We start from the raw sequence: 24657 nt of genomic DNA on the forward strand, positions 1-24657 counted from the left end.
TGTCTCCATGTGGGGGGAGTGGGAGCAGAAATAAATCTATCCTGAAAAATATTAATTAAACAGTATATATTCACACACACACACACACACACACACACACACACACACACACAAGTTTTATTAGGACTCATTAGGGCAATATATACAGAGTATATTTATATATACAGTTTTCAAACTTGGGTGCCTAAAGTTAGGCTCCTAAATCTGTAGTTAGGCCCCTAATATTTTTAAGCAGCTGCAGCTCTTATTAACTTCTCCGGGAACTGAGATTGTTCAGCACCTTGGAAAAATCAGCCCAAACCTTTTATTTATATGCCTAACTATAGATGTAAAAGCAGAACTTGAAGTACCCAACTTTGAAAATGCTACCTATATCAGGGGAACGTGGCAAGGGTATATATAAAAACAAGAAAACAGGGAATTCTCTTCCTTTGGTCAGTAAAAATTGAATTTGAAAGTTACGAAATACAGTTCGGTTTTTTTAATTGCTGCACAACTGGATTTCACTATTGAGAGAATCAGGGATGCATGTTGTTCATGTGGTTAAAAGACTAAGTACAGTACATGACGGGAAGGGTAACTGTGCTCTGTGACATGAAAGAATATCAGCTTCCTCCCAATGCTGCTTCACATTTCCATTAAAAAGTCTTTTAACAGCCTATTACCTAGAGTCAGACTGATGATGGCATACGGACCTCCCAATCTGACTGGCTCCTACTGTGCATTTGCATCACTGCTTTCTTTTTTGGGTCCAATTGCCAAACAGCGTCATTATGCTACAGGGTGCTTGGAACAAATGGAGTACCTTATTTTTTTTTTTTTTTTTATTGGTATGGTCAGTTCCTGTAGCAAATTTTTTCTAATACATATATAATTCCTACTCCTTAATGGGCCTTCACACTGAAAAATAGATGGCTATGTGTAAGTAGTCTGGAACAGGGTGTGAGCATTCTCTAAAAGTAGAGACAAATTGTACTATTTGTATGTACAGCTGTTTTATACAGTTGGGAAGGAAGGAAAGGACGAGGAAGGGAAGGGACAATGGGTGGAAGGAAAAGAAAGGGAAAGGAGAAATGCAGGCGAGAGGAAAGCAGAGGTGAGGAAGCAAGAGAAAGGGGTGGAAATCGGAGTAGAGGGACGGGATCAAAGAAGGAAGGAAAGAAAAGAGTGGAAGGTGACTGAGTAGCTCACAAGCAATGTAACATGCTACCAGATGGAAGACATAGCCGAACCTCAACAAAGTCTCTCACTTTGCAGGCTGATGGTATAAGGAAACCCTACAGAAAGGATATGTTTGGGTTATGGAGACCCTGCCTGGCGTGTCACACTGATATTTTTATGAATCTTTGAGACCCCCTGAAAAGGTCAGAGCACTCCATTGTCAGTTGCAGTTCATCTGCATGTCACTTCGTATTTTTAATAATCGCAGTGTCCAATCCATGGTGTTTGGGTGCTTCTGTTGTTTTCTTCCACTTTCTCAGCACCAGTGAAACACTGTTATTCAGGGCTGGTGTCCTCCCTGGAGCAGCTGTGGAGCCTCCACGAAGCTGGAGAAGGAAGGAGGGTTCCTTTTTCCCTACAGGTATATCCACAAGCCAGACCAGCAGCTTGGGCTGGGCACTCGCATGAAGGTTACAGAGCAACTTCAAGTTGAGACAAGTTTTCCAAAGAATCCATTGGCTCACTGGCTGAAGGCTTAGTTTCGGGCAACCTGGTAAAGCTGGGGTCCCAGTTTGAATCTCAGCTGCAGTGAAGTATAGGGGATGGTGAGTCTGGACATGTGGGAGCAGTGGAGCTCTGACACATGCTTGGATTGGAGGAGAGAGAGAAGTGACAGTCCTTCTAACTAGTGATAGTATTATTTACAGCAATACTGACAACAGTACATCAGAAGGCAGGAGGTTGATCACACAGGGACTTGCACGTCCAAAATAAAGTAAATGTGAAACTCCAAGCGCTCCTTCTGAATTGAATCGGATATTAGGGTGGGGTTCTGCCCCCCCATTCAGCACGTAGGAGTCATACACAGCTACAGGGCCAGGAAAAATTCCCCCGGCACAGACACAATAGTGGGCTGCCATCGGCACCTGTACGCTGCCCCCTGCCAGCCCAGACAGAAGGGTGTGCATTAAGGTAGAAGAGGGCAGAGCTGTGGGGCTTGCTGCTATAGCCACTCTGGCTTCTGTCACAAGCCATAGGCAGCTCAGGGGAGGCTGTCATAACTTAGAGCTGGAGCTGTGCAAACAATGGATTGTTCAGTTCACCAGCGATTCATTTGATGCAAAATGAAACTTTTGATTTTGACTTCGAGCAGTTAATATTTCTGAATTTTTAAAAATAAACCGGAAGGAAACTGCTAAAGGGAAAGTTGTTTGAACTGAAAAATGGAAATGTTTTCATTAGAAAACGTCAAAATGAAACATTTCGGCTTTGTCAGAGGTTCTCTTTTTTCACACAAACAACTCAGCGAAACCAACATGAGTTCGCAAAATGTTTTGGCGTTCCCAAATCTGCATTTTATGCCCAAAAAACCCATTTAGGATGAAAAATTTCAATCGGCTCTATTAGAGCAGCTCTGGTGTTACACCAGGAATCCTTTTGACCTCTGGAGATGCATTTAATGTGGAGAATGCAAAGGGGGCTTAGAGACACTGTTGCCCTTCACCCCCACACCTAGGGTCCACCTTTTGAGCTGCAACTCCAGGAGGCAGAGCACCAAATCTGAGCCTACGCCTGTGATCCTGATGAGGAGGGAGAGAGCTCATGCTCACTCAGGGTGTAATTTCTAAAGTATAAATTCCATAGAACTATTATGATCACTGCTCAAGAGCTTCCTCTTTGCAGAAATTCTGGTCCAGTCCCTGAGCAGGCAAAGTCTTTCCTGCTAGGATTTTTTTTTCCTCCCATCTTTTTTTTTTTTTAAAGATTTGCTTAACTAATATAAATCTAATAACAAATTTGACAAACTGTTTTCATTATTCAACAAATATTTTCCCTCATTCTCCTAAAGGCTCTCATCTTTGAAGAGATTCACATCAAGCTTAGTGAAAAACCTTTCCTGCAATTTGAGGACAAACAGTTTTAATGACCATAACTATAGGAAGACAGAGCACAACTGCAGCAAACAACTGAACCTGGTCAGTTTTCTGACAACAGGGTGAACCTCACAAGTGTAGCAAGCTCTCTTTTTTAAATTATTAACTACCTAACGTTCAGTAGATACTAAAAGTGGTACACTATTGATTTTCTTTTGTTCAGACACATCATCAGCTTTACTCTTGGGCCCTGAAGGGGTGAACTAAAAGAACAAGACGCTATTTCTATTTTTCTCCCTCCAATAGCTGTGAGACTATTTGATGCCAATAACATGAAGCATTTCCATCTTATACCCTCACTGCAAAGTACCTGGAGCTGAGAAGGATATTAGTATTCTTCTGATAGGGAAGCCATATAACAATACCTTTCAGACTTGTTTCATTATAAATTGCCTTGGGATTAGTAATTCTCCCCAGTGTTTTTAGAGTGGCTTTAAAAGTGGATTTAAAGAAGAAATGGCAGCATACAGACCATTAGCATTCACAATCTGTTTTGATTCAACTGTCTTATGTTATTTTCTCTGATTCAGCTGGATTGACTCCAGAAATCTTTGTTTAAACAGACATCATCAATAGAAACATGACATTAGAAAATGAATTAATAAGTAAACTGCTAATGGATCTTTTGCTTTGTGATTGGTTATCCATTATTACCGAAGTATCCAAGCAGAGGACTGACAGTATGCATACTGAGAACTGCATAAAATGCCATGCTGACATGAGATTTTGCAAGAATACAAATAAATTAGCACAAGCAAAAATATTCAACTTCATTAACTGCCCGGAAAGACCATGCTTGTAAAGATAGAGTTCTATTCTAGTGAGTTGCACTTAGATGTATTGTTCTATACATAAATGTTTTAATTAGCTACACTTAATAAGAAGGCATTTATAATATTTTCTTTTCTGAATGGTAAATAATGGTGATTTTTTTGCTAAGTTTTGAGATCTACATTTGCCCAATGAGAAATGGCACTGTGAATTGCCTTGTATAAGTTTCTAAAGAAACCTCTCCCTCCGCCAGGGGGGAGGAAGCCAGTGAAAAAGCCTTATATTAAAAGACTGGTTTTATCTCATAGTCTATAATGCACATGGCATAAAAAAACAGTTACCTTCCTTTTTATAACCGTTGTTCTTCGAGATACATTGCTCATGTCTATTCCAAGCAGGTGTGTGTGCATGGTGGGAACAATCATCAGAAGGTTTTTCCCCCAGCGGTACCCGTTGGGTCGGTGCAGGAGTCCTCTGGAGTAGCACCTCCATGATGCCGTATATAGGGCCCCACCGACCCGCCGCCTCTTCTGTCAGTCTTCTTGCCATCTGGCTCTGACAGAGGGGAAGGCGGGTGGGTCTTGGAATGGACATGAGCAACACATCTCAAAGAACAGTTATAAAAAGATGGGTAACCGTTCTTATTTCTTCAAGGGCTTGCTCACGTTGATTCCTAGTAGATGACTCCTAAACTGACCATAGAAGGAGAAGGAGAGGTCGGAGTGTACGGAATTGCTGATTGAAGCACTGCTCTGCTGAATGTGCCATCGTCCTTGGCTTGTTGGGTGATGGCATAATGCAAGGTGAACATGTGGCTTTACAAAATGGTCTTGTTTTTTTTGATGTAGAAAGTCAGTGCCCGCCTGACATTCAAGGAATGGAGATTTCATTCCCTGCTATTGGCATGCAGCTTAGGAAAGAATAGTGGGAGGAAGATGTCCTGGCTCATATAAAACTGGAATACCACCTTAGGGAGGAAGGCTGGATGTGGTCGCAGCTGGACCTTGTCCTTAGGGAACATCGTGTATGGAGGTTCGGATGTTATGGCCTTGAGCTCAGACACCCTCCTAGATGAGGTTACCACAAGCAGGAATGCCACCCTCCATGAGAGGTAGAGGGGCAAGCATGTTGCTAAGGGCTCAAAGGTGGTCCCATTAGCCTGGAGAGCACCAGACTAAGGTCCCACGTTGGTATTGGATGGTGAACTTGTGGGTATAGCCTGTCCAGGCCCTTGAGAAAATGGGTCACCATCAGACTAGCAAAGACTGATCAACCATCCACCCGAGGATGGAACGCAGAGATTGCTGCTAAGTGCACCTTTATGGACATCTACCAGTGCATTGGTATACAGCAACATATACCAATGCTGTTGGGGCCAGGCTGCGGCTATCAGTATGACAGACACTTTATCCCTCCTGATCTTGAGCAGGATCTTGTGAATGAGCAGGAAAGGTGGGAACATTTAAAGCAGGTGGCCCTTCCAAGGAAGGAGGAACGAATCCGCGATTGAGCCCAGGCTGTGACTCAGGAATGAACAAAATTGTTGACACTTCCTGTTGAGTCTTGCTGCGAACAGATCTACTTGGGGAACTCCACACTGTTGAAAGATGCTGTTCACGATGTCCGGGCAAATAGACCACTCGTTGCAGTGGAAGGATCTGCTGAGATGGTCCGCCAACTCGTTCTGGGATCCAGGAAGGTAAGATGCCTCTAGGTGTATGGAGTGAGCTATGCAGAAATCCCACAGCTTAAGAGCTTCTTGACACAGGGGACAGGAGCGTGCTCTTCCCTGTCTGTTTATATAAAACATCGCTCTTGTACTGTCTGTCATGACTGATACATATCTGTCTTGTAGATGGGACTGGAAAGTTTGTCATGCTACGTGAACTGCTTTCAGCTACCTAACGTTGATGTGGAGTGACAACTCTGCTCAAGACCAGAGGCCTTGAGTCCTGAGAGTCCCTAGAAGCACTTCCCATCCCAATGCTGACACAACGACGGCTGGGATCTGGAGAAGGGCACGCATACTCCCACACATACTGATTGAGGGTTGAGCCACCACAGAAGGGACTCGATGACCCGAGGGGGAAGTGAAACTATCTTGTCTAGTTTGTCTCTGTTTGGCCTGTATACTAATGCTAGCCAAGCTGTGAGAGGTCTGAGCTGCAGCCTTATGGGTTGGACCACATATGTGCAGGAGGCTATGTGACCTAGGAGCTTCAAGCAGCTCCACTCCATCGTGGTGGGAAAATGTTTGAAGTCCTCTATGATGGAACAAATGGTCTGGAAGTGAGACTCCAGCAGAAGTGCCCTGGCCTGAACTGAGTCTTGGACTGCTCCTATAAACTCTATTCTTTGGGTAGGGGACAACTTGGGTACATTTAGCTGCAACTTGGGTACATTTAGCTACATTTAGTCTGTTGAAAGTCGACCATATTAGGTTGACATGTGCCTCTACTGATCCCTGGAGCAGCTCTTGACAAGACAGTCATCTAGATATGGGAACACCTGAACCTGTCATCTCCTTAGGAAGGCAGTGACAACCGCCATACTCTTGATGAACACTCGAGGCGCCGCTGACAAGCCAAATGGGAGGACTACAAACTGATAAGGAGTGTGGTTTACTATGAACCTGAGGAACCTTCTGTGGGATGAGACTCTTGATATATGACATTAAGCTTCCTACAAGTTGAGGACGGCATACCAGTCCACCAGATCCAGGGAGAAGATGATAGCGGCCAAGGATATCATGTGGAACTTCAGTTCTCCATGAATCTGTTGAGGTTTCGCAGGTCAAGAATGGGTCTGAGACCCTCTTTGGCCTTTGAGATTAGGAAATATTGGGAGTAAAACACTTTTTCCCCTTAATTCCTGAGGAAACTCCTCTATTGCTTCTGCTCGTAGCAGCCTTTGTACCTCCTGCATAAGAAGTTGCTCATGAAAGGGGTCCCTGAAGAGGGACAGAGAAGGGGGATGGGAGGTACAGAATTAGAGAGAATATCCCAAGTCTACCGTGTGCAGCACCCATCTGTCCAAGGTTATCTGAGCCCATGCACTAGAAAAATGGGATAGACTGTTCAGGAAGCAGCAAGAAGGATCCAGGATCTGGTGCCAGCCTCAGGCACACCCTCAAAAGGCTTGGAGCTGGAAGACTGCCTTGCCAAGCCCCTGACTTGGTTGGGCAGAGGTAGAGGTGTACTACGTCCGTTATTTCTGCCCTGCTTCCTAAAGTAGTCCTGCCTAGGCTGCACAGGATAAAACTGCTGAGTAGGCTGTGGCTTAAAATGCTTCTTTTGGGTGGATGGTATACGAAGCCCTAAAGATTTCAGTGTTGCCCTTGAATCCTTCAGACTCTGGAGTTTGGAGTTCAAAAGCAACCCCAAACCTTTGAGTGGCAAGTCTTGAATTGTTTGTTGGACCTCTGGGGGGAGGCCTGACACTGGCAGCCAAGAGTTCCTTCTCACAGCAATTGCAGATGACATGGTTTGCGTAGCCAAGTCTGCTGCGTCCAGGGCAGCCTTCAACAAGGTCTTTGACACTGCTTTGCCCTGTTCCACAACTGCTCTGAATTCTGATCTGGAGTCAACCGGGAGCAGCTCTTTGAACCCTGTCATGGTCTCCCATGCATTAAAATTATATTGGCTCAATATCGCTTGTTGGTTTGTGATGTGAAGCTGGAGCCCCTGATGGAGTACACCTTCCTACCGAAGAGGTCCAGCTTCTTCAAGTCATTGAACTTGGGCGTTGGGCCTTGCAGCCCCTGCATCTCTTACTCATTTACCGCCACTACCGCCAATGACCCTGGCTGTGAGTGGGTAAAGCAGAACTCATTCCCTTTGGAGGGTGCAAAGTACTTTCTTTCTATCCTCTTAGCTGTAGGGGGTGTAGAGGCTGGTATCTGCCACAATGTTCTGGTGGTATTCTGGATGGTTTTAATGAGGGGCAGTGCCACCCTTGAGGGGCCCTCAAAGGTTCAGGGTTGCTCTTGGTGCCAAATTCTTTTTTGGTGCCATAGATTCTCTAATAGAGGTTGGCGCACTCTGCACCGAGGTACCGGGTGCTGGGTCTGAGTGGCCAGGGGCCAGTTGGGGATGGAAAGCTGCCTCCATAAGGTGTTTAAGTCTAATGTTCCTCTCCTTCTTGGTCCTGGGATGGAATCCCCTCCAAATCCTACAGCAATCAGTCTGGTGGGATTCCCCCAGGCACTTCAGGCAGAATTTGTGAGGATAGCCCTTTGGCATAGGTTTATAGCAGTTCCCCACATGGTTTGAATCCTTGGGACTGAGACATGCCCCAGTTCCTGGGTGGGAGGAAGACAGCGTTGGGGGGAAAAACCCCAAAGAACACTTTAGCTAACTAGCTAACTACTAATAACTAATTCTAATCTAACTATTCACAGGAACCAATGTAGAAGACCACTGGGGAAACACTTGCTGAAGCAAGAGAAGATAGAAGCTCCAACGACTGTCATGAGTGGTAAGAAGGAACTGAAGAGGCAGCACCTATATATGGCACCATGGAAGTGTGACTCCAGGGGGTGCCTGAACCAACCCGATGGGTACCACTAAGGGAGAAACCTTCCGACAACTGTGTGTGTGGGTGGCATGCACACTCCTACTTAGACTTGACATGAGCAAGCGCTCAAAGAACAAGAAGTTCAGGACTGGAGAAATAAGTGTTGAAGGTCAGGATGAAGAAACCTTTACAGAATTGTATGAATAAACTTGCACAATGGCTGTCTGTACTAGAGTTGATGATAAACATTGCTACTTTGCTGTCATAAGACATGAAATTTTGTCAGTAAATGTATTTTAAAAGCTTAAAAAACAAAGGATTTATTAAATAAAAATTGTTTTATATATAAAGAGTTACTTCAATTTGTTTTAAAAACATTTATATTTCTCAAATTTCACTTTAAATAAATCAAACATGGCACAAATACACAAAAAATTTAAAGTATCTCTCCCATGGAGTAATCAACATGTCTCCCCTTGCCTGCCAGTTTTCAACTGGCTCTAGGAACAAGAGTCCAAAGGACAGCTGTGCAAATAACAGGTTTTTCAGTTTGCTGGCAAGTATAGGGTGGGATGGGGAAAAATTTCTGGATGAAATCAAAACCATTTTTTTTTATTTGCAAATTGAAAAGCAAAATATTTCATTTAGGACTGAACAATATCAAAATGCTTCATTTTGATTTCAACCTTTTTAAACATTTGATTGTTTTTGTAATAAAATTAAAGGGAAATTTTGAAACCAAAAGTTGTTTCAAACCAAAAAATTAAAATGTTTAATTTAGAAAATGTCAAAATGAAACATTTTGATATTTGCAGAATTTTTTTCCCTCTCTGACCAAAACAAAACTGACATGAATTCATGAAATGTTTCAGCGTTGCTGAATTTGCATTTTTCATCAAAGAATTTTAGACAAAAAATGTCACCGAGCTCTGAGGGCCTTGCTACTGCACATAAGTCTCTATCCATGGTAGCACAAGGCCCTGCTGGGCATCAAGATGGATATGTTATGCATATTTACATGCAATTAATTTAGCAGAGGAGCTGAATCTCTCTATCAAAGTACTTTTCACAGGCTTTATATTATTCACAGACGTGCTTTCCTCCTGTTTACAAAGGAAGAGTTGTATGTTCTAAAAAAGAAATTCCATGGGGAACAATGAATAGAGAAGGCTGTTCCACATGAGAGGATAAGGCACCGTCTGCACACAGCTTTTATACCAATGTAACTATTTCCATTCGGGGTGGGTTTTCTTGGTTTTTTTTACTATCATGGTTATAGCCACTAGATATATGTGATATAACCAACGTGGTTATAGCCACTACAATTTATATAGTTCCAAAATAGTTATACCAATGCAACCCCTATTGTTGCTACAATGATACGGGTAAACAGGTATCTTGTCATGGTATAGCTTATTCTTCTTCTGTACAGGAATACTACTATGAGCACCTTTACACCACTATAACTGCATCCACATTATGGGGTTATAGTGCTTAAACTATACTGCCACAGGAATTGTTTTACTGGTACAAAGCATCTTTATAGTGATATTCTACACGTAAAATCTATGTTAAAAGAACATTATTAAGATTGCAAAGTCCAGGCACTCAAAATTTAGGAAATGGCAGAATCAAGGTTACTTGTGGAATTATAATTGGCCCACTTGTGATTATACATTATGATACAGTCTTTAATTACATAATCACATATTTTTTCTACAGAGGGTTGCACAGGCAACCTTAATTCTGTCATTTCCTGACTACTAACTGTTGGTGTAATTTCCTAGGTTTTTAAAAGAGCAAACTAAAAATACAGATATCCCATCATGTGTTATCATATTGATACCCACATGGGTCATCAGCAGGGTTGAACCTTTAGATCCACCACATAGACCTCTGCCACTTGAGCTAATAGTGTAACTGAAAACAGTAGTAGGTTTTCATTCTCTGTGTGGGCCAGCACTAGAGAGGGATGGGCCACTTTGCCAGTGGGGTTCAGAGATATTTGCTGACAGCAGAGGAACGGTGAGTCTCAGGGACTTCGAGTTCCATTCCAGTCCCTGACGGGGGAATGTTCTCTAGTGGGCACAGACTCTTCTGCCCATTCACCTCAATCTTGACCCCTTCTCCTTCAACCTGTTCCTGTCCCTGTCCTGTTTTTTCTCCCGTTCCTCCTCCCAGTCTCATTCACTTTATCTAGTCAGACCCAGACTCACCCTCTCCCCCCACACAAAGATCTCCCAGTTTCCTTGCCCAGCCAGTCCAGTTCCCTGGTTTCTGATCTGATCTGTATCATTTCCCACACCCTTACCTCCAGTCACCCTCCCCTCCCCCGCTCTTGTTCCCCATCCCCACTGGCTCCCAGTCCCAATCTCCTTCCCTGGGCTCCTCATCCAATCTCATTGTCCCCACGGATCCTTGTCCCCATTTCTTTGCTCAGCCAGTCCCTGTACATCCCACCCCAATACCCCAGCTCCTCATTAGTGCCATCTCTCCTCCCTCCTGCTGCACTGGTTCTCAATCCCAGTCTTCTTTGCCCAGCCAGTCCTAGGCTCCTCCCATCTCAACTCTGTTTCCCTCACTCCCACTCTAGTTTCTGCCCACCCAGACTCCTTGTCCCAATCTCTTCTCCCCCTCCCCCCCCAACTTCCCTTGAACAATCTAGCTCTTGTCTCCTCTGCATTTGAATGAGGCAGCTTCCTCTTCCATCTTGCTTGAAAGCACATTTCAACTGACAACAACAGTAAACCACTGAACAATGAAGCTACTGGTTGCTGATCACTACTAAAACTCTGGGCACTTAATTTAGATGACTTCATGAGAGCTGAACTTGTCTGAAAATCAGACCACTTATGTGGGGGACTAAATGGTAGCTGTGAGACACTGAGTTTGTCTGAAAATCTGGCTCTCTGTGAATATCTCCGATGTAGACAACAAATTAGTATTACACACAAATATCCTTATGCCTCCTTGAGTGCTGCCCATGATGCATGGAAGACCCTATTTGAGCTGATCCAGAAAGCTACTATCTTCTCCTCCTTCAAAGTTCTCCCCTAGACCCTGCTCTGCCATGATGCCTGTAAGAAATCAGCCAATTAATCGCAGCGTGAAGAGCAAGTGGGGATAGTTGGTTCTGAGAAAATGTGATCAGTAAGATAGGGCAAAAGAGTTGAAGAGTGGTCTTGTGATTAAGGCACTGGATTAAGATTCAGAAGATCTGGTTTCAATTCCTGGCTCAACTATGTACTTCTTGTATAACCTGGGGCAAGTCACTTGGGTAAAATCTGTGCTCCATTGAAGTCAATGGCAAAACTCCTCATTGACTTTAATGGGGTCAGGATTTCATCTTAAGTTTCTTTTTCTCAGTTCTCATTTGTAAAATGGGGATAACAATACTTCCTTTCTCCCACCCTGTCTATCTTGTATATTTAGATTATAAGATCTTTGAGGCAAGTACTGTCTGTTACTATGTATTTGTACAGCACCTAGCACCATAGCACCAGGATCTTATCTGCGGCCACTCAGTGCTACCATAATATAAATAATACATTACAACTTATGTTAGCTATTAATAATTAATGTTAGGTATATATAAAATTCTATATATATATTTGATAGAATCCCTTGGTTCCTTAATTATCATATATCAGTTTTCATCTTTCATCTTTGATCCTGTGAACACTTAAGCATGTGAGTAATCTTTACATAAGTGATTAGTCCCTTTGACTTCCCTGGGACTACTCATGCATGTAATGTTATTCATATGCTTAAGTGTTAGCAGGATTAGGGCCTAGGTATGTATGCATGTATGTGTACATATCAGCAAACAAGTATACTGTACATAAGCACACATACATAATTAATGCACGTGTCTCTATAATTTTGATTTTACCAGAGAGCCATATCCCAAAACAAGCAGATCTAGAAAGGGTTGCATACTCTAATCAGAAAGAGATTTCTGCACTCACCTACAAACCGTGCAATGATGAATCTCTAAATCAGTCAATAGTTCAGAATTATTGACTGATTTTAAAGTGGCTTAGACAGGGTTCAGCTTGAAATTCATTAGCTTCATGAGCTGTCTGCAATGGGCTAATATATTAAAATCTCTCAACCTCCAGTTCTATCAAGAAATATATTCAAGGTCTTGTAGATTTCCCTCCTTCCCCAATACAGTGCCAAAAAGATACTCAAGGAGTCTCAAATAGTATCTCATTGTACTCAAGTCTGGCAATTTGTATTCCAATCATCTTTGATGGTATTTGTGGATGCTCTGTTTTCACTAAGGATGTTGTGACTTCATTGTTAAGTTTACTGGTCAGTGAAAGCATTCACCATAGCAAAAAAATAAAATAAAGGAACAAATGTATTGAAAATATGTTGAAAAACATTTTCAGTATACAAAGAAAACAATTGACAATTTGGTGTGAAAAAATATCTCAAGTGAGAAATAATATCAACTTACAGCTCTAGAGATTTATACAACTACATCACTGTCAGCTCTAAGGTTTTTATTACTATGTCTCTTCTACATGTTATTACTATTAATTCAAAATGTATATCATGGTACTGCCCATAACGTGCTAAGTGCTTTTCAAACACACGAAGATACAGTCCCTGTCCCAAAAAGAGCTTACAGCCTGAAAAGACTGTGGTGTTGATATCCAAGACTGAATTGCAAGACTAGATGATAAATTGCACTTATTATGCATCTTTAGTTAGTTAATATTTTATCAGCTTTTTTTTTTTAATTACAAATCCCCCTTTTAATGGCTTTGTAGACAGGCTATTCGATCTACATGATGTTTTTCTGTGTTAAATGAAGTGCAGAAAAAAACACATTAGCTCATGTGTCATATGCTTTTTTCATCATTGTTCCAGTAAAACCCAAATTATTTTTAGACACTGAAATTGTATGTTTAAGCAACGCGCCATTTTTATTTTTTTTAAAGATGCTTTCCTTTTGATTCACTTTGAAAATCAACTGCTGAGTATGAGCATCATGGAATAGCAAAGAGGTGCCTGGAAGCAAAGTAAAAAGCATAGCAATGAAAGGGCTGACCTTTGTTTGCCAAATCAAATCATACATTTTTTTCAACCGGCTTTTTTTGCCCATAAATTAAACCCTCAAATTATGTTCTGATAATATTCAGGTTCTCATTTAAACCAGCTATAGCAAGCAGATAGATTAGATTGCCTTCCTGCCTTTACCTCATCCCATTTTGCTTTGGAATTGCTATCCTTTTGGCATGAGATTTCCAAAAGTGTCTAAGGGAGTAAATTGGTCAAAACCTATTGAATTTCAATGGGATTTGGGTACCTAATTCCCATAGGCTTTTTGAAACTCCCAGCCTTGGTATAATATGTCAAGTTTGGGTTAGATCCCTACAATAGGATGAGTTCTAAATGGCAGATAACATTTCTAAAGTACTTCAGTGACTTGGCTAGATCACAAAAGGGCATGTAGGCTCAACGTTGCAACACATGGCATTCTGCAGCCTAATGGAATCCACAGTCCCAGGTTAGATGCCCAGGCCCCTTATCCAATGCATGGGGAGAGTCAGGTGCCTAAGAATGGAATTCACAGCAGTGACGTAGTTAGAAGTGGCAACATAGGCTGGGCTCCAACTTCTGGTGGACAGGCAATGACAAGGTCTGATGTCACCATAATTCATTTATATTGCATATTATCTATTGTTGCATATCTGGCTGTGGCCAGCCCCACCCACCTAGCTGAGGGCACATTGGGGCGGACTGCTGCCAATGGGGAGACAGCAGCCATAGCTGGGTGGCATCACAGCAAAACCCCTTTCCTGCTGATAAGATAGAGAGGGGCCAAGCCAAATCTGAGTGGCAATGTGACCGGGGGCATGGGCTCCTGCACCGTCCCGGGTTCCACCCCACATGGCAGATCCTATATCCATGGGGGGCAAAGCGGAGGAAGTAACTGGGAGCAGCAGCACCCTGTGCACCACATATCAATGCCATTCAAATTTGGGCCAGCTGCCTTTCAATCATTCATGCAAAGAGGGGGCTCCACCGGTACACACCAAGTTCCCGATACTGCCTCCCAATGGGAAGTGATGCATCCCAGCCTGCCCATGACCAGGGGTGGAGGTTGAGTGTGTGTGTGTGGGAGGGGAGGGTTGGCTACAATCAGATTGCCTGTGGGAGCCAATGGGAAGATGGTAACCATGGTAAGATGATAACCAGAGCTGGGTGGCATAACAGTGGAGCCCCTCCCGTGTGAGTGATGGAAAGGTGGTTGGCCCAATGAGTGGTGTTGTGACCCAGTGCATGGGCTCCTGCTCCCAGTCCCAGGCTCTGCTCTGTTCTCCACTGACAAAGGTGCTGGCTCCATCCCATGCCACACAGCTCTGGTTGCTTCCTCCCTATAGGTAGAGGTGTGCCCTGCCCTCTGCTGGGGGGAGGGGCTGGCCTAAACCTGGGAGCTAAGAGACTGTCAGCCAACAGGGAGGCAGTAACTGGAGCTGGGTGTCAGGGGCGGAATCGGAGTCTGTGTTGATGGGGAAGTGGAGCTGAGCGGAGCAGTCCATGTCAGCAGCAGCTGTACTAAAAGACTGTGTGCCCCTCAGAGACCTGGCTCAACCATGACATTTTTTTTTCAGATGTGGTTGGGCTTGGGTGCTAATTGGATGAGCCATGGCCCATGGGTGGCTATGTCCTTGGGTCACAGAAGCCAGCATGTTGAACAAGTCTCCACCTAAACTAGCTAATAGGAAATGCCCAGGAAAGAGGTGTGGCCTAAGCTCCACCCCCTCAAAGGCCTTAGGGAGGTACCTCCCTCTGCTCTCCTGGAGTTAGGTGGCTAAGTCAGGTCAGCCCTTTCTTGTATAAAAAAAACAAAGAACAAACCACACACAAAGGAGGTGCTGCTTTCCCCCATACCCAAAAGCTCAGCGGTTAAGGCACTCACCCAGGAAGTGAGAGATCCATATTCAATTCCCCCCTCTGCCTGATGTGAAGCAGGGACTTGAACCCAGGTCTTTTACCTTCCAGATGAGTGCCCTAACCAGTGACCTCCGCAGTGGGTCACTCTGAAGAGGTTACACTTTGCATAAAATATGTAAATATTCAGGGACTTGAATCCAACTCTCCCATCTCTCAGGGGAGTGCCATTACCACTCAGTTTTAGAGTCATTCTCACTGTCTCTTTGGCCCAATAACTTTTATTTAAAGTATATAAAAGATTAAGTATGTATGTATATATAGTCACACACAGATGGAATAGAATGTATTGCATAATCATACATTTACATCATGTAAATATGAATAATATGTAATAAATGCAACTATATATTTTAAATGTTAAATATTTCATTTTGAGCTACTAAAATAACTTTAAGACCTTGTAAGACTGGAACTAATAAACTGCATAATATTCTGAAGTAATTTATATTTAATGCAAAGTACGTTACTTCAGAGTATTACTCATTACACATTTTACTGTCCTTGATTATAAAATACTTAGTTCTGTAAGTGCTCTGAACACAGAACTCCTATTAAAGTCATTTAGGGCCTGATACAAAGCCCACTGACCCTATCCTATGCACCTCATCCAAAGATCAGTTGGAGTCTTTCCATTACCTCCTATGGGCTTTGGCTTGGACACTTAAAAGTGTACCATATGCCATACATGTCATAGGAATTTTGTGCATGGAAAACTTGCAGGATCAGGCTCTCAATGCTAAACTAAAAACACCTGACAGTACAGATAACTCTACAGTTTCACAAAGGGGTTATTTTAAATATGCACATTAACATTGGCATCTGACCAAGTGGGTTGCAGCCCACGAAAGCTTATGCCCGCAGAAATTTGTTAGTCTTTAAGGTGCTACAGGACTCTGGTTGTTTTCACATTAACAAAGTTGCCCTAGAGGAAAGTAATTTTCTCCAAACTGCCTAATATTCATGTAAAATGTTTGTGCCTTGACAATCAAATATTTTAACAAAAAACATGCATATTCGTAGCCCAATCAGGACCAGTCTGAAACTGAATTACAGCAGGCATTGCCCTGGTTCTAGTGACTTGTATTTTTATGACTGAATATGGGAGGGAAAACAACAACCAAGGCTGAACGTGGAGGTCAGACACTAGGAACATATTGGTCCCTTATGACCTTAAAATCTATGAATGAGTCATGTTCCCTAAACACTGTATAAATCATGCTGAATGGATTTTCAGTGAAGACATTGGAATGCAAAAGAAAAAGGGAAAATAAATATCAATTAGCATCAATGGCTCTATGGGCATAATTATACACTCGGCACTAATCCAAGGTCAATGAAGTCAATGGGAGCCTTTCTCTTGGTGTCAAAGGGCTTTGGATCAGATGCTCACAGTCTTGGAACCCAATGACTTTCCCTTTTAACGCCAGCCAAATATTGAATGTTTTACTGTAAAGCTAATGACAAAATGGTAACTCCAGATTATTTACAGGAGCTAAAACAGATGTGAAACAGAAAAGGAAGCAAGCCCTCAGAAGCAGAAGCCTGGTGAGTCACCATGTGATTGTCAGAGGCTAACCTAATTATTATAAGGGAGCTTCTAAAGCAGCTCTGGAGATGATTATTCTTGTGATTCTGTTATAGCCTTAGTAAAAGGCAAAGTTAAGCCGTCCATTTCATTACAGCTTCTGAAAGGATTTTCTTAAACAGCTAATTTATCTGGGCAATTGGAAGTACACAGTAACTGAGCATGAATTAAATAAAATGCCTTTCTTGTGGGTCATGAAAATGTAAACTAGATCAGGGCACTTTAGGTCAAGCCTCTTTATAACCAGGGACTTTGGACTTAGAGGCTTTGGTGTTGTATCCCATTTTTTATTAAATCCATTAAAGAAAAACATTTTGTAAGAAGATGGACTTTGCTGTAATAGCCAGGTTCCTTGTTTCCCGTGTAGTGATACAGCAAAAACGTAAGCGTTTGGAAAATCAGACGCTTGCTATCATCTTCCAAAGCCACACTTTTAGGGTCTGATCCTGCAAACACCAATATTACCATTAATCATTATTTAGGCATCTGAGTAAAAGCAGCCTGATTTTCAGAATTTCTGAGCATCCACAAACCCCACTGAAGTCAATGGGAGCTGAGTGTCCTGGACACCCCTGAAAAGCAGGCCATTTTTATTCAGATGCCTAAATAGTTACTTAGATGCTTAACTTTAAATTGGACCTGTCATGCTTTTTATCTGCTCTGATGAGCAACTGAATGTACAGTTACAGTATGGGTGTTCATCTTTACTCCACAGGCTGCAGCGAGGGTGGAAGTTAGCCTTTAAATCAAGAGGTCTGAATAGATAATCTAATGGACCCTTCTGGCCTACATCATTCTGAATCTATGAAATCCAGAAATTCTTTTCTTTTAAAAGGACACCAAGATCCATTCCACCTTAAGAATACCATCCATTATAGTGAAAATTTTGTTCTTGTAGATGACCAGCAGGGGGAGAGGGTTGCCTTCAATGGACACTTGAGGGAGAGAAGAGGTAAGGAGTATTCAGCAGACATTTACTTTAACTCCATAGAATAAACACTGCAGAATCTTCATTTTTATGTTGTGTGACCTACAGTTTACTTGCACTATTAAGAGTTCCTCTAGTGCATTAGTGCATGTAGCTAATCATCTAAGGTAATGCAGGTGAAATTATTAGTTTGTTTTGCCCTCAGCCAGGCAGGACAATTGTATGGGTGGAGAAAACAGTGTGGGTCCTTCTAGATTTCTCCGTTTTCTCCTTTGTGTCTTCACTAAAAAAAGGTTCATACAAATAATTGGGGGGGAAAGGAAAAATAGTGTGTGAGAACTGAAGCGCTTAGACAACAGCCCCAAGTGACTGTGTGTGTGGTGGGGGTTATTGTTTGTTTGTTACCAGGAGTAAAGTCTCTTTCTGGGCTGGATCCTGAAGATACGATGGTTAAAGACCAGGGGTGTCAAACATCTGGCCCGTGGACCGGATATGGCTCACCAACATTTTTGGTCCGGCCCCTGGCAACAGCATGTGCTGCTGCCAGAGAGTACAACACTGCGAGATCTCGCGACAGCGCACGACTCTGCCAGAGAGTACAATGCAGCAAGATGTCGTGGCGTCACGCACTGCCGCAAGATCCGTGTACTCTGGCGGCAGCACGTCGAGCACTGTGTGCACGAGACACAGCGCTCCAAAAGGCAGGAGAGGGACAGTGTGGTCTCGGGGCATCGCGCAGTACTGTAATTCTTAATCATTGATCGATTCTTTTAATCGTAAAATAGTAGTAGTTGTAGAAGTGAATTTACTGCAGTTTTTATATTGCTGATATGTAGCAAATAAAATATACTACTACATAAAAATGGTTGTGCCTAGTATTTCGATTTATGGTATGTATGGCCCACTTGAAGTACATTTAATTCAAATCTGGCCTGCCAGAGCAAATGAGTTTGACACCCCTGCATTAGACAGATAGAACTGCGAATCCTAATGTTCAAAAATCAAGAGTCAATCCCCATAAACCTTAAGATTTAAAAAAAAACCCAACATGAGTTGGGTTTTTTATCTGCCTTTGGATTTCTGAACCTTTAGGGTCACATTTTCCAGTTTTTCTCCACACCCATGAGAGCTAGAGACTTTTTTTAAATGAATGTTAAAATTCTCTTGTAATTCCATGACTTCAAGAGCTGGGGCTTTAATTAAAAAAAAGAAAGAAAAAGAAAGTATCATGAGACTGGCAATCAAATCAGAAGGGCTACAACACTGAGATGTTCACCCCACTTAACTGAGGATGTCTCTTAAAATATATTGAAGTGCTACAATCCTGTACAGCAGTAATGTAGTCACACTGCTATCTTGTTGTTTGGTTCAAATAAAGTATCTGAAACATGAAGCACTGGAAAGAGCCCAACATGTTAAAATCTTACGGTAAGCATGTGGGAGGGAGAAAGAGAACTCACCATTATTCACCAAAACATGGAGTGGACAATTCTTTGCTCTAAACTGTTGCACAAATTGCCGTATGGACTTCATGGAAGCCAGATCACAGTGTAAAAACTCCACTGGAAAGAAAAATAGAAAAAACACCCAATGAAACACAGTTTAAAGTGAAATAAAATAAAATATAAATTTATATATCACAATCCCACCCATTATGCTTAAGTGTGATCTACAAAGAAAGGGATTTTTTTTTTAAATTGGTTTGTGATCTTTTAAAAATTCTTTATAACATATAATGAAGGCCAGGAAAGTTCTCCTTTACTCAAAGACTTTAAAGTCAGAAGGGATTATAGTGGTCATCTAGTCTGACATTCTGCAGACTGCATGCCACAGAACCTCACCCACCCACTCCTGTAATAGACCCCTAACCTTTGGTTGAGTTACTGAAGTCCTCAAATCATGGCTTAAAGAGTTCAAATGACTAGAATTCACCATTTACATTAGTTTAAACCAGCAAATGTTCTGTGCCTTATGCTGTGAGAAAGGCAAACCCCTTCTCCCCCTCCCGCCTCCGCCCATGGTCTCTGCCAATCTGACCCAAGGGAAAATTCCTTCCCAACTCCAAATATGGGGATCAGTCTTGAAGCCTTCCTCCACCCCCACCCGCTTTCCTTTGTTAGCAGTTCCAGAACTTCATTCCTCTGATGATTAGAAACCTTCACCTAATTTTGAGCCTAAACTTGTTGATGGCCAGTTTATATACATTTGTTCTTGTGTCCACATTGGCGCTTAACTTAAATAACTCCTCTCTCTCCCTGGTATTTATCCTTCTGATGTATTTATACAGCGCAATCATATCTCCCCTCAGCCTTCTTATCGTTAGGCTAAACAAGCCAAGCTCTTTGAGTCTCCTCTCATAAGATAGGTTTTCTATTCCTCAGATCATCCTAGTAGCCCTTCTCTGCACCTGTTCTAGTTTGAATTCATCTTTCTTAAGCATGGGAGACCAGAATTGCACACAATATTCCAGATGAGGTCTCACCAGTGCGTTGTATAATGGTACTAAGACTTCCCTATCTCTACTGGAAATACCTCACCTGATGCATCCTAGGACCGCATTCGCCTTTTTTCATGGCCACAGAACATTGGAGGCTCATAGTCATCCTGTGAAATCACCAGCTTATAGCAAAAATTCTTGTTGTTAGTCCCTAAATGCATGATCTTGCACTTTGCGCTACTAAATTTCATCCCCTTTCTATTACTTCAGTTTACAAGGTCAATCAGTTCTTTTTGTACGGTATTCCGGTTGTCCTCTGTGTTGGAAATACCTCCCAACTTTGTGTCATCCACAAATTTTGTTAGCACACTCCCACTTTTTGTGCCAAGGTCACCAATAAAAAATGTTAAATAAGATTAGTCCCAAGAACGATCCCTGGGGAACTTCACTAGTAACCTCCCTTCAGTCTGACAGTTCACCTTTCAGTATGACTTGTTGTAGTCTCCCCTTTAATCAGTTTCTTAACAACCTTTTAATTCTCATATTAATCCCCATCTTTTCCAATTTAACTAATAATTTCCCATATAGAACTGTAACAAATGGTTTACTGAAATCCAGGTAGATTAGATCTACTGCATTTCCTTTGTCTAAAAAATCAGTTATCTTCTCAAAGAAAGAGATCAGGTTGATCTGGCACAATCTACCTTTTGTAAAACCATGCTGTATTTTATCCAAATTACCGATCACCTCTATATCCTTAAACACTTTCTCTTTCAAAATTTGTTCCGAGACCTTGCATACATTTGAGGTCAAACTAACAGGCCTGTAGTTTCCCAGGTAACATTTTTACCTTTCTTAAAAATAGGAACTATATTAGCAATTCTCCAGTCATAGGGTACGACCCCCGAGTTTACAGATTCATGAAAAATCCTTGCAAGAGGACTTGCAATTTTATGTGCCAGTTCTTTTAATATTCTTGGATGGAAATTATCTGGGCCCCCCAGTTTAGTCCCTTTAAGCTGTTTGAGTTTGATTTCCATCTCGGATGTGGTAATTTCTACCTCCATATCCTTGTTGCCATTATCCACCTGGCCACTACCCCTAAGTTCTTCATTAGTCTTATTAAAAACTGAGGCAAAGTATTTGTTTAGCCCGGCCTGTCTGCTGCTTTTCTTTTTTAAGTTGTTGGTTTTAAACCTTCCAAATATCAAGACCGTATCTATGGTCTTCCCTTGTTTTGCTAGGGTATCTGCTGAATGTTTCAGAGCATATTTATTGTGAAATGTCACACCTTAATTGAAAGAGTGTTGAATCTTTAATTAAAAATATCTTTTATCCACAATGTTAATCAGAAATTAAAATTAAATAAGTGTCAACAAAATTAATAAACATTCAAATACAAAACAACTAAAAACCTCCCATGCGTTTTAGATGGTCTGATTAAAACTTGCTTCCCCTTTGAATTGCTCAACTTTCACTCTCTTGATTCTTTTGATGTCATCACTTCACTAGTTCTCTTCTCTAGAATATTATAGGACAGACAGGGCCTGGATTTCTCATGTGAAAAACTAGTAACTCTGCTGCCCCCTTCTCACTCATCCCATCAAACTTTTATTTATTTATTCATTTTATTTTTAAAGCAAAACTCTCAGGTATTTTTGCAGGCTGCCTTAAGAAGCTCAAACTGCAAAAATGTAGACTGATTTAAACATGGAGAGGGGGTCCAACTACGCTCTCTAGAGCATATACTCTTTCTTCTCTCTTTTGTTTTGTTACAAAACAACAATCTGTGCCAACAACACAGGACTATTATGCTAGCTACTTGGTTATTTGAGACTACTATATATTGTACAGTAACATACTCAACTTTACTGTTACCTCATAGTCCCCTTCCCCACTCCCTCTACTTGTTCATCTAACCCACTTCTTTTATATGGTCATAACCTAGACTGTGGGTTCCTTGGGGTATGATTGTGTGTACAGAGTGAATTACAGCTGAGCCTGAATTCCTGACTGCAGCCCTTAGACACTACAGTAATCCAAATAATAAGTGATAATGATAATACTTATCACATTCCTTACAGTACAATACTTTCCCAGTTTGAAACAGATTTAGAACTTCAGAAACAATGAGGTTTCCAACTGGTTATCAATGATATCATACTACTGCCAATAACACTCTCTATATGGTTAAACATGGCTGCTTTCCTTAATTTTATTTATGTACTGCATTTTGAAGTGGCAATGAGACACAATAGACACCACATTTCTTAGGGGATTACTGCACACTGAAAGTTACAGTCCTTCCTTCTTTGGCTTTCTTGCTGTATAAAGCCACAAGAGTAATCTCCCAGGTAGATACTATTGTAGATACTATTAGTTATTGCTTAGTAACTAATAATGTATGGTCATCTCTCTGAACAGTGTTGACTACCAGCTAGATCTTTCCTTTATGTGTTCAAACAGAAATGTCAAAAAATACTCAGACTACTGTAGCTTTTTTGTTTCTCCAATCACCTCTAGCCCCGCAGTAGAAGAGAATTAGGAAAAGGATGGTCACCACTTCCAGATGAGACATGTATGCGCCATGAAAGGTGGAGTTCCTTTTAATACAATATAACAAAAGACCCAAAGGACCTATGATTAGAACTGAGTGACACATTTTTGGTGAACAAACTATATGGCAAAAAAAATGTTGAGTTCACTGCATGTTTTAACCAAACTGAAAAATCGATATGTTTTTGAAATGCTGAAACAAAACATTTCATTTTAACCGAATTAAAAATGTTTCTTTTGTTTTGGGGCATTTAACAAAAGCAAAGGAGGACTAGATTCGCAAAATGACTTCGGAGTGGTGGGGAAGAGATGGAGAGAAAACAATGATTCCCTTGTAACCTTTAGTTCAATGGACAGGGTATGCACCTGGGATGTGGCATTCAATTTCCCCCCCCGAACTAATGAGGAGAAAGGACTGAAACCTAGGTCTCCCACCTCTCAGTGAATGCCCTAACCACTGGACTCTGGAGTACTCTGGCATAGGTTTTTCTCAGTCTCTCCTGTTGGAGCTGTTTCACATTTTTATAAATAATTAAATAGTAATTGGAACAGGAACTTGAGTCTCCCATGTCCTAGGTGAGCACACTAACCACCAAGCTATAGAGCCATTCTCACTCTTTTTCCCTGGCCCATGACTATTCATGGCCATTCATTGTGGCACTTCACAAATGATCTGGATAAATTGGAGAAAAGATCTGAAGTAAATAGGATGAAATTCAATAAAGACAAAAGCAAAGAACCCCACTTAGGAAGGAACAATCAGTTGCACATATACAAAATAGGAAATGATTGCCTAGGAAGAAGCACTGCGGAAAGGGATGTAAGGGTCATAGTTGTTCGGCTAAATATGAGTCAAGAGCGTAACAATGTTGCATAAAAAGCAAACACAATTCTGGGATGTATTAGCAGGAGTGTTGTAAGCAAGACACAAGAAGTAATTCTTCTGCTCTACTCTGTGCTGATTAGGCCTCACCTGGAGTATTGTGTCCAGTTCTGGGCCCCACATTTCAGGAAAGATGTGGACAAATTGGAGAAAGTCCATAGAAGTGCAACAAAAATGATTAAAGGTCTAGAAAACATGACCTATGAGGGAAGATTGAAAAAACTGGGTTTGTTTAATCTGGAAGAGAGAAGACTGAGAGGAGCCATGATAACAGTTTTCAAGTACATAAAAGATGGAAGGAGAAAATTCTTATATTTAACCTGAGGCTAGGACAAGAAGCAGTGGGCTTAAATTGCAGCAATAGTGATTTAGGTTGGACATTAGAAAAACTTCCTAACTACCAGGGTAGGTAAACCCTGGAATAAATTACTAAGGAGGTTGTGGAATCTCCATCATTGGAGATTTTTAAGAGCAGGTTAGACACACAGCTATCAGGGATGGTCCGCCATAAGTGCAGGGGACTGGACTAGATGACCTCTCGAGGGCCCTTCCAGTCCTTTGATTCATAGTCATTCATAATGACAATGACAAAGTACTTAACACAATGGGGATCTGATCCATGAATGGGGACTCTGGGTATTATCATAATCACTAGTAATATTTTTTTTTTGCTGAAAGCTCATTTCTTGCCAAATGCATAACCATATTTTGTAACTTCATGATTTTAAGATTCCTTCCTTCAAACGATCTCAACACAGTTCACAAAAATTAATGAACTAATCCTCACCTTAGTTTGTTAACCTTAGTTTGCTCAGAGGGCAGAAAGAGTAAGGACCAGAAACTGTGTTGTAGTGCCTTACTCTGCAAGTGGGTCTACTGAAATTCATGGAATTTTTTGGAGATTAAGGCACTACA

General features: G+C 41.6%; 1 protein-coding gene across 1 annotated transcript in view; it reads right to left on the reverse strand.

The window, feature by feature from the left end:
* The window catches only part of ZBED1 (zinc finger BED-type containing 1), a 229456-nt gene that overhangs the window by 60870 nt on the left and 143929 nt on the right, over window positions 1-24657 (reverse strand). Inside the window, exon 4 of the mRNA XM_067545726.1 lies at window positions 19327-19428. Within this exon, the coding sequence (XP_067401827.1) occupies window positions 19327-19428 (102 nt within the window). The remainder of the gene's footprint in view (window positions 1-19326; window positions 19429-24657) is intronic.

The sequence above is a fragment of the Emydura macquarii genome, unplaced genomic scaffold (genome assembly GCF_026122565.2).
Source record: "Emydura macquarii macquarii isolate MOO-44397 ecotype Brisbane River unplaced genomic scaffold, CSIRO-AGI_Emac_v2 contig_1070, whole genome shotgun sequence".
Lineage (NCBI taxonomy): Eukaryota > Metazoa > Chordata > Testudines > Chelidae > Emydura > Emydura macquarii.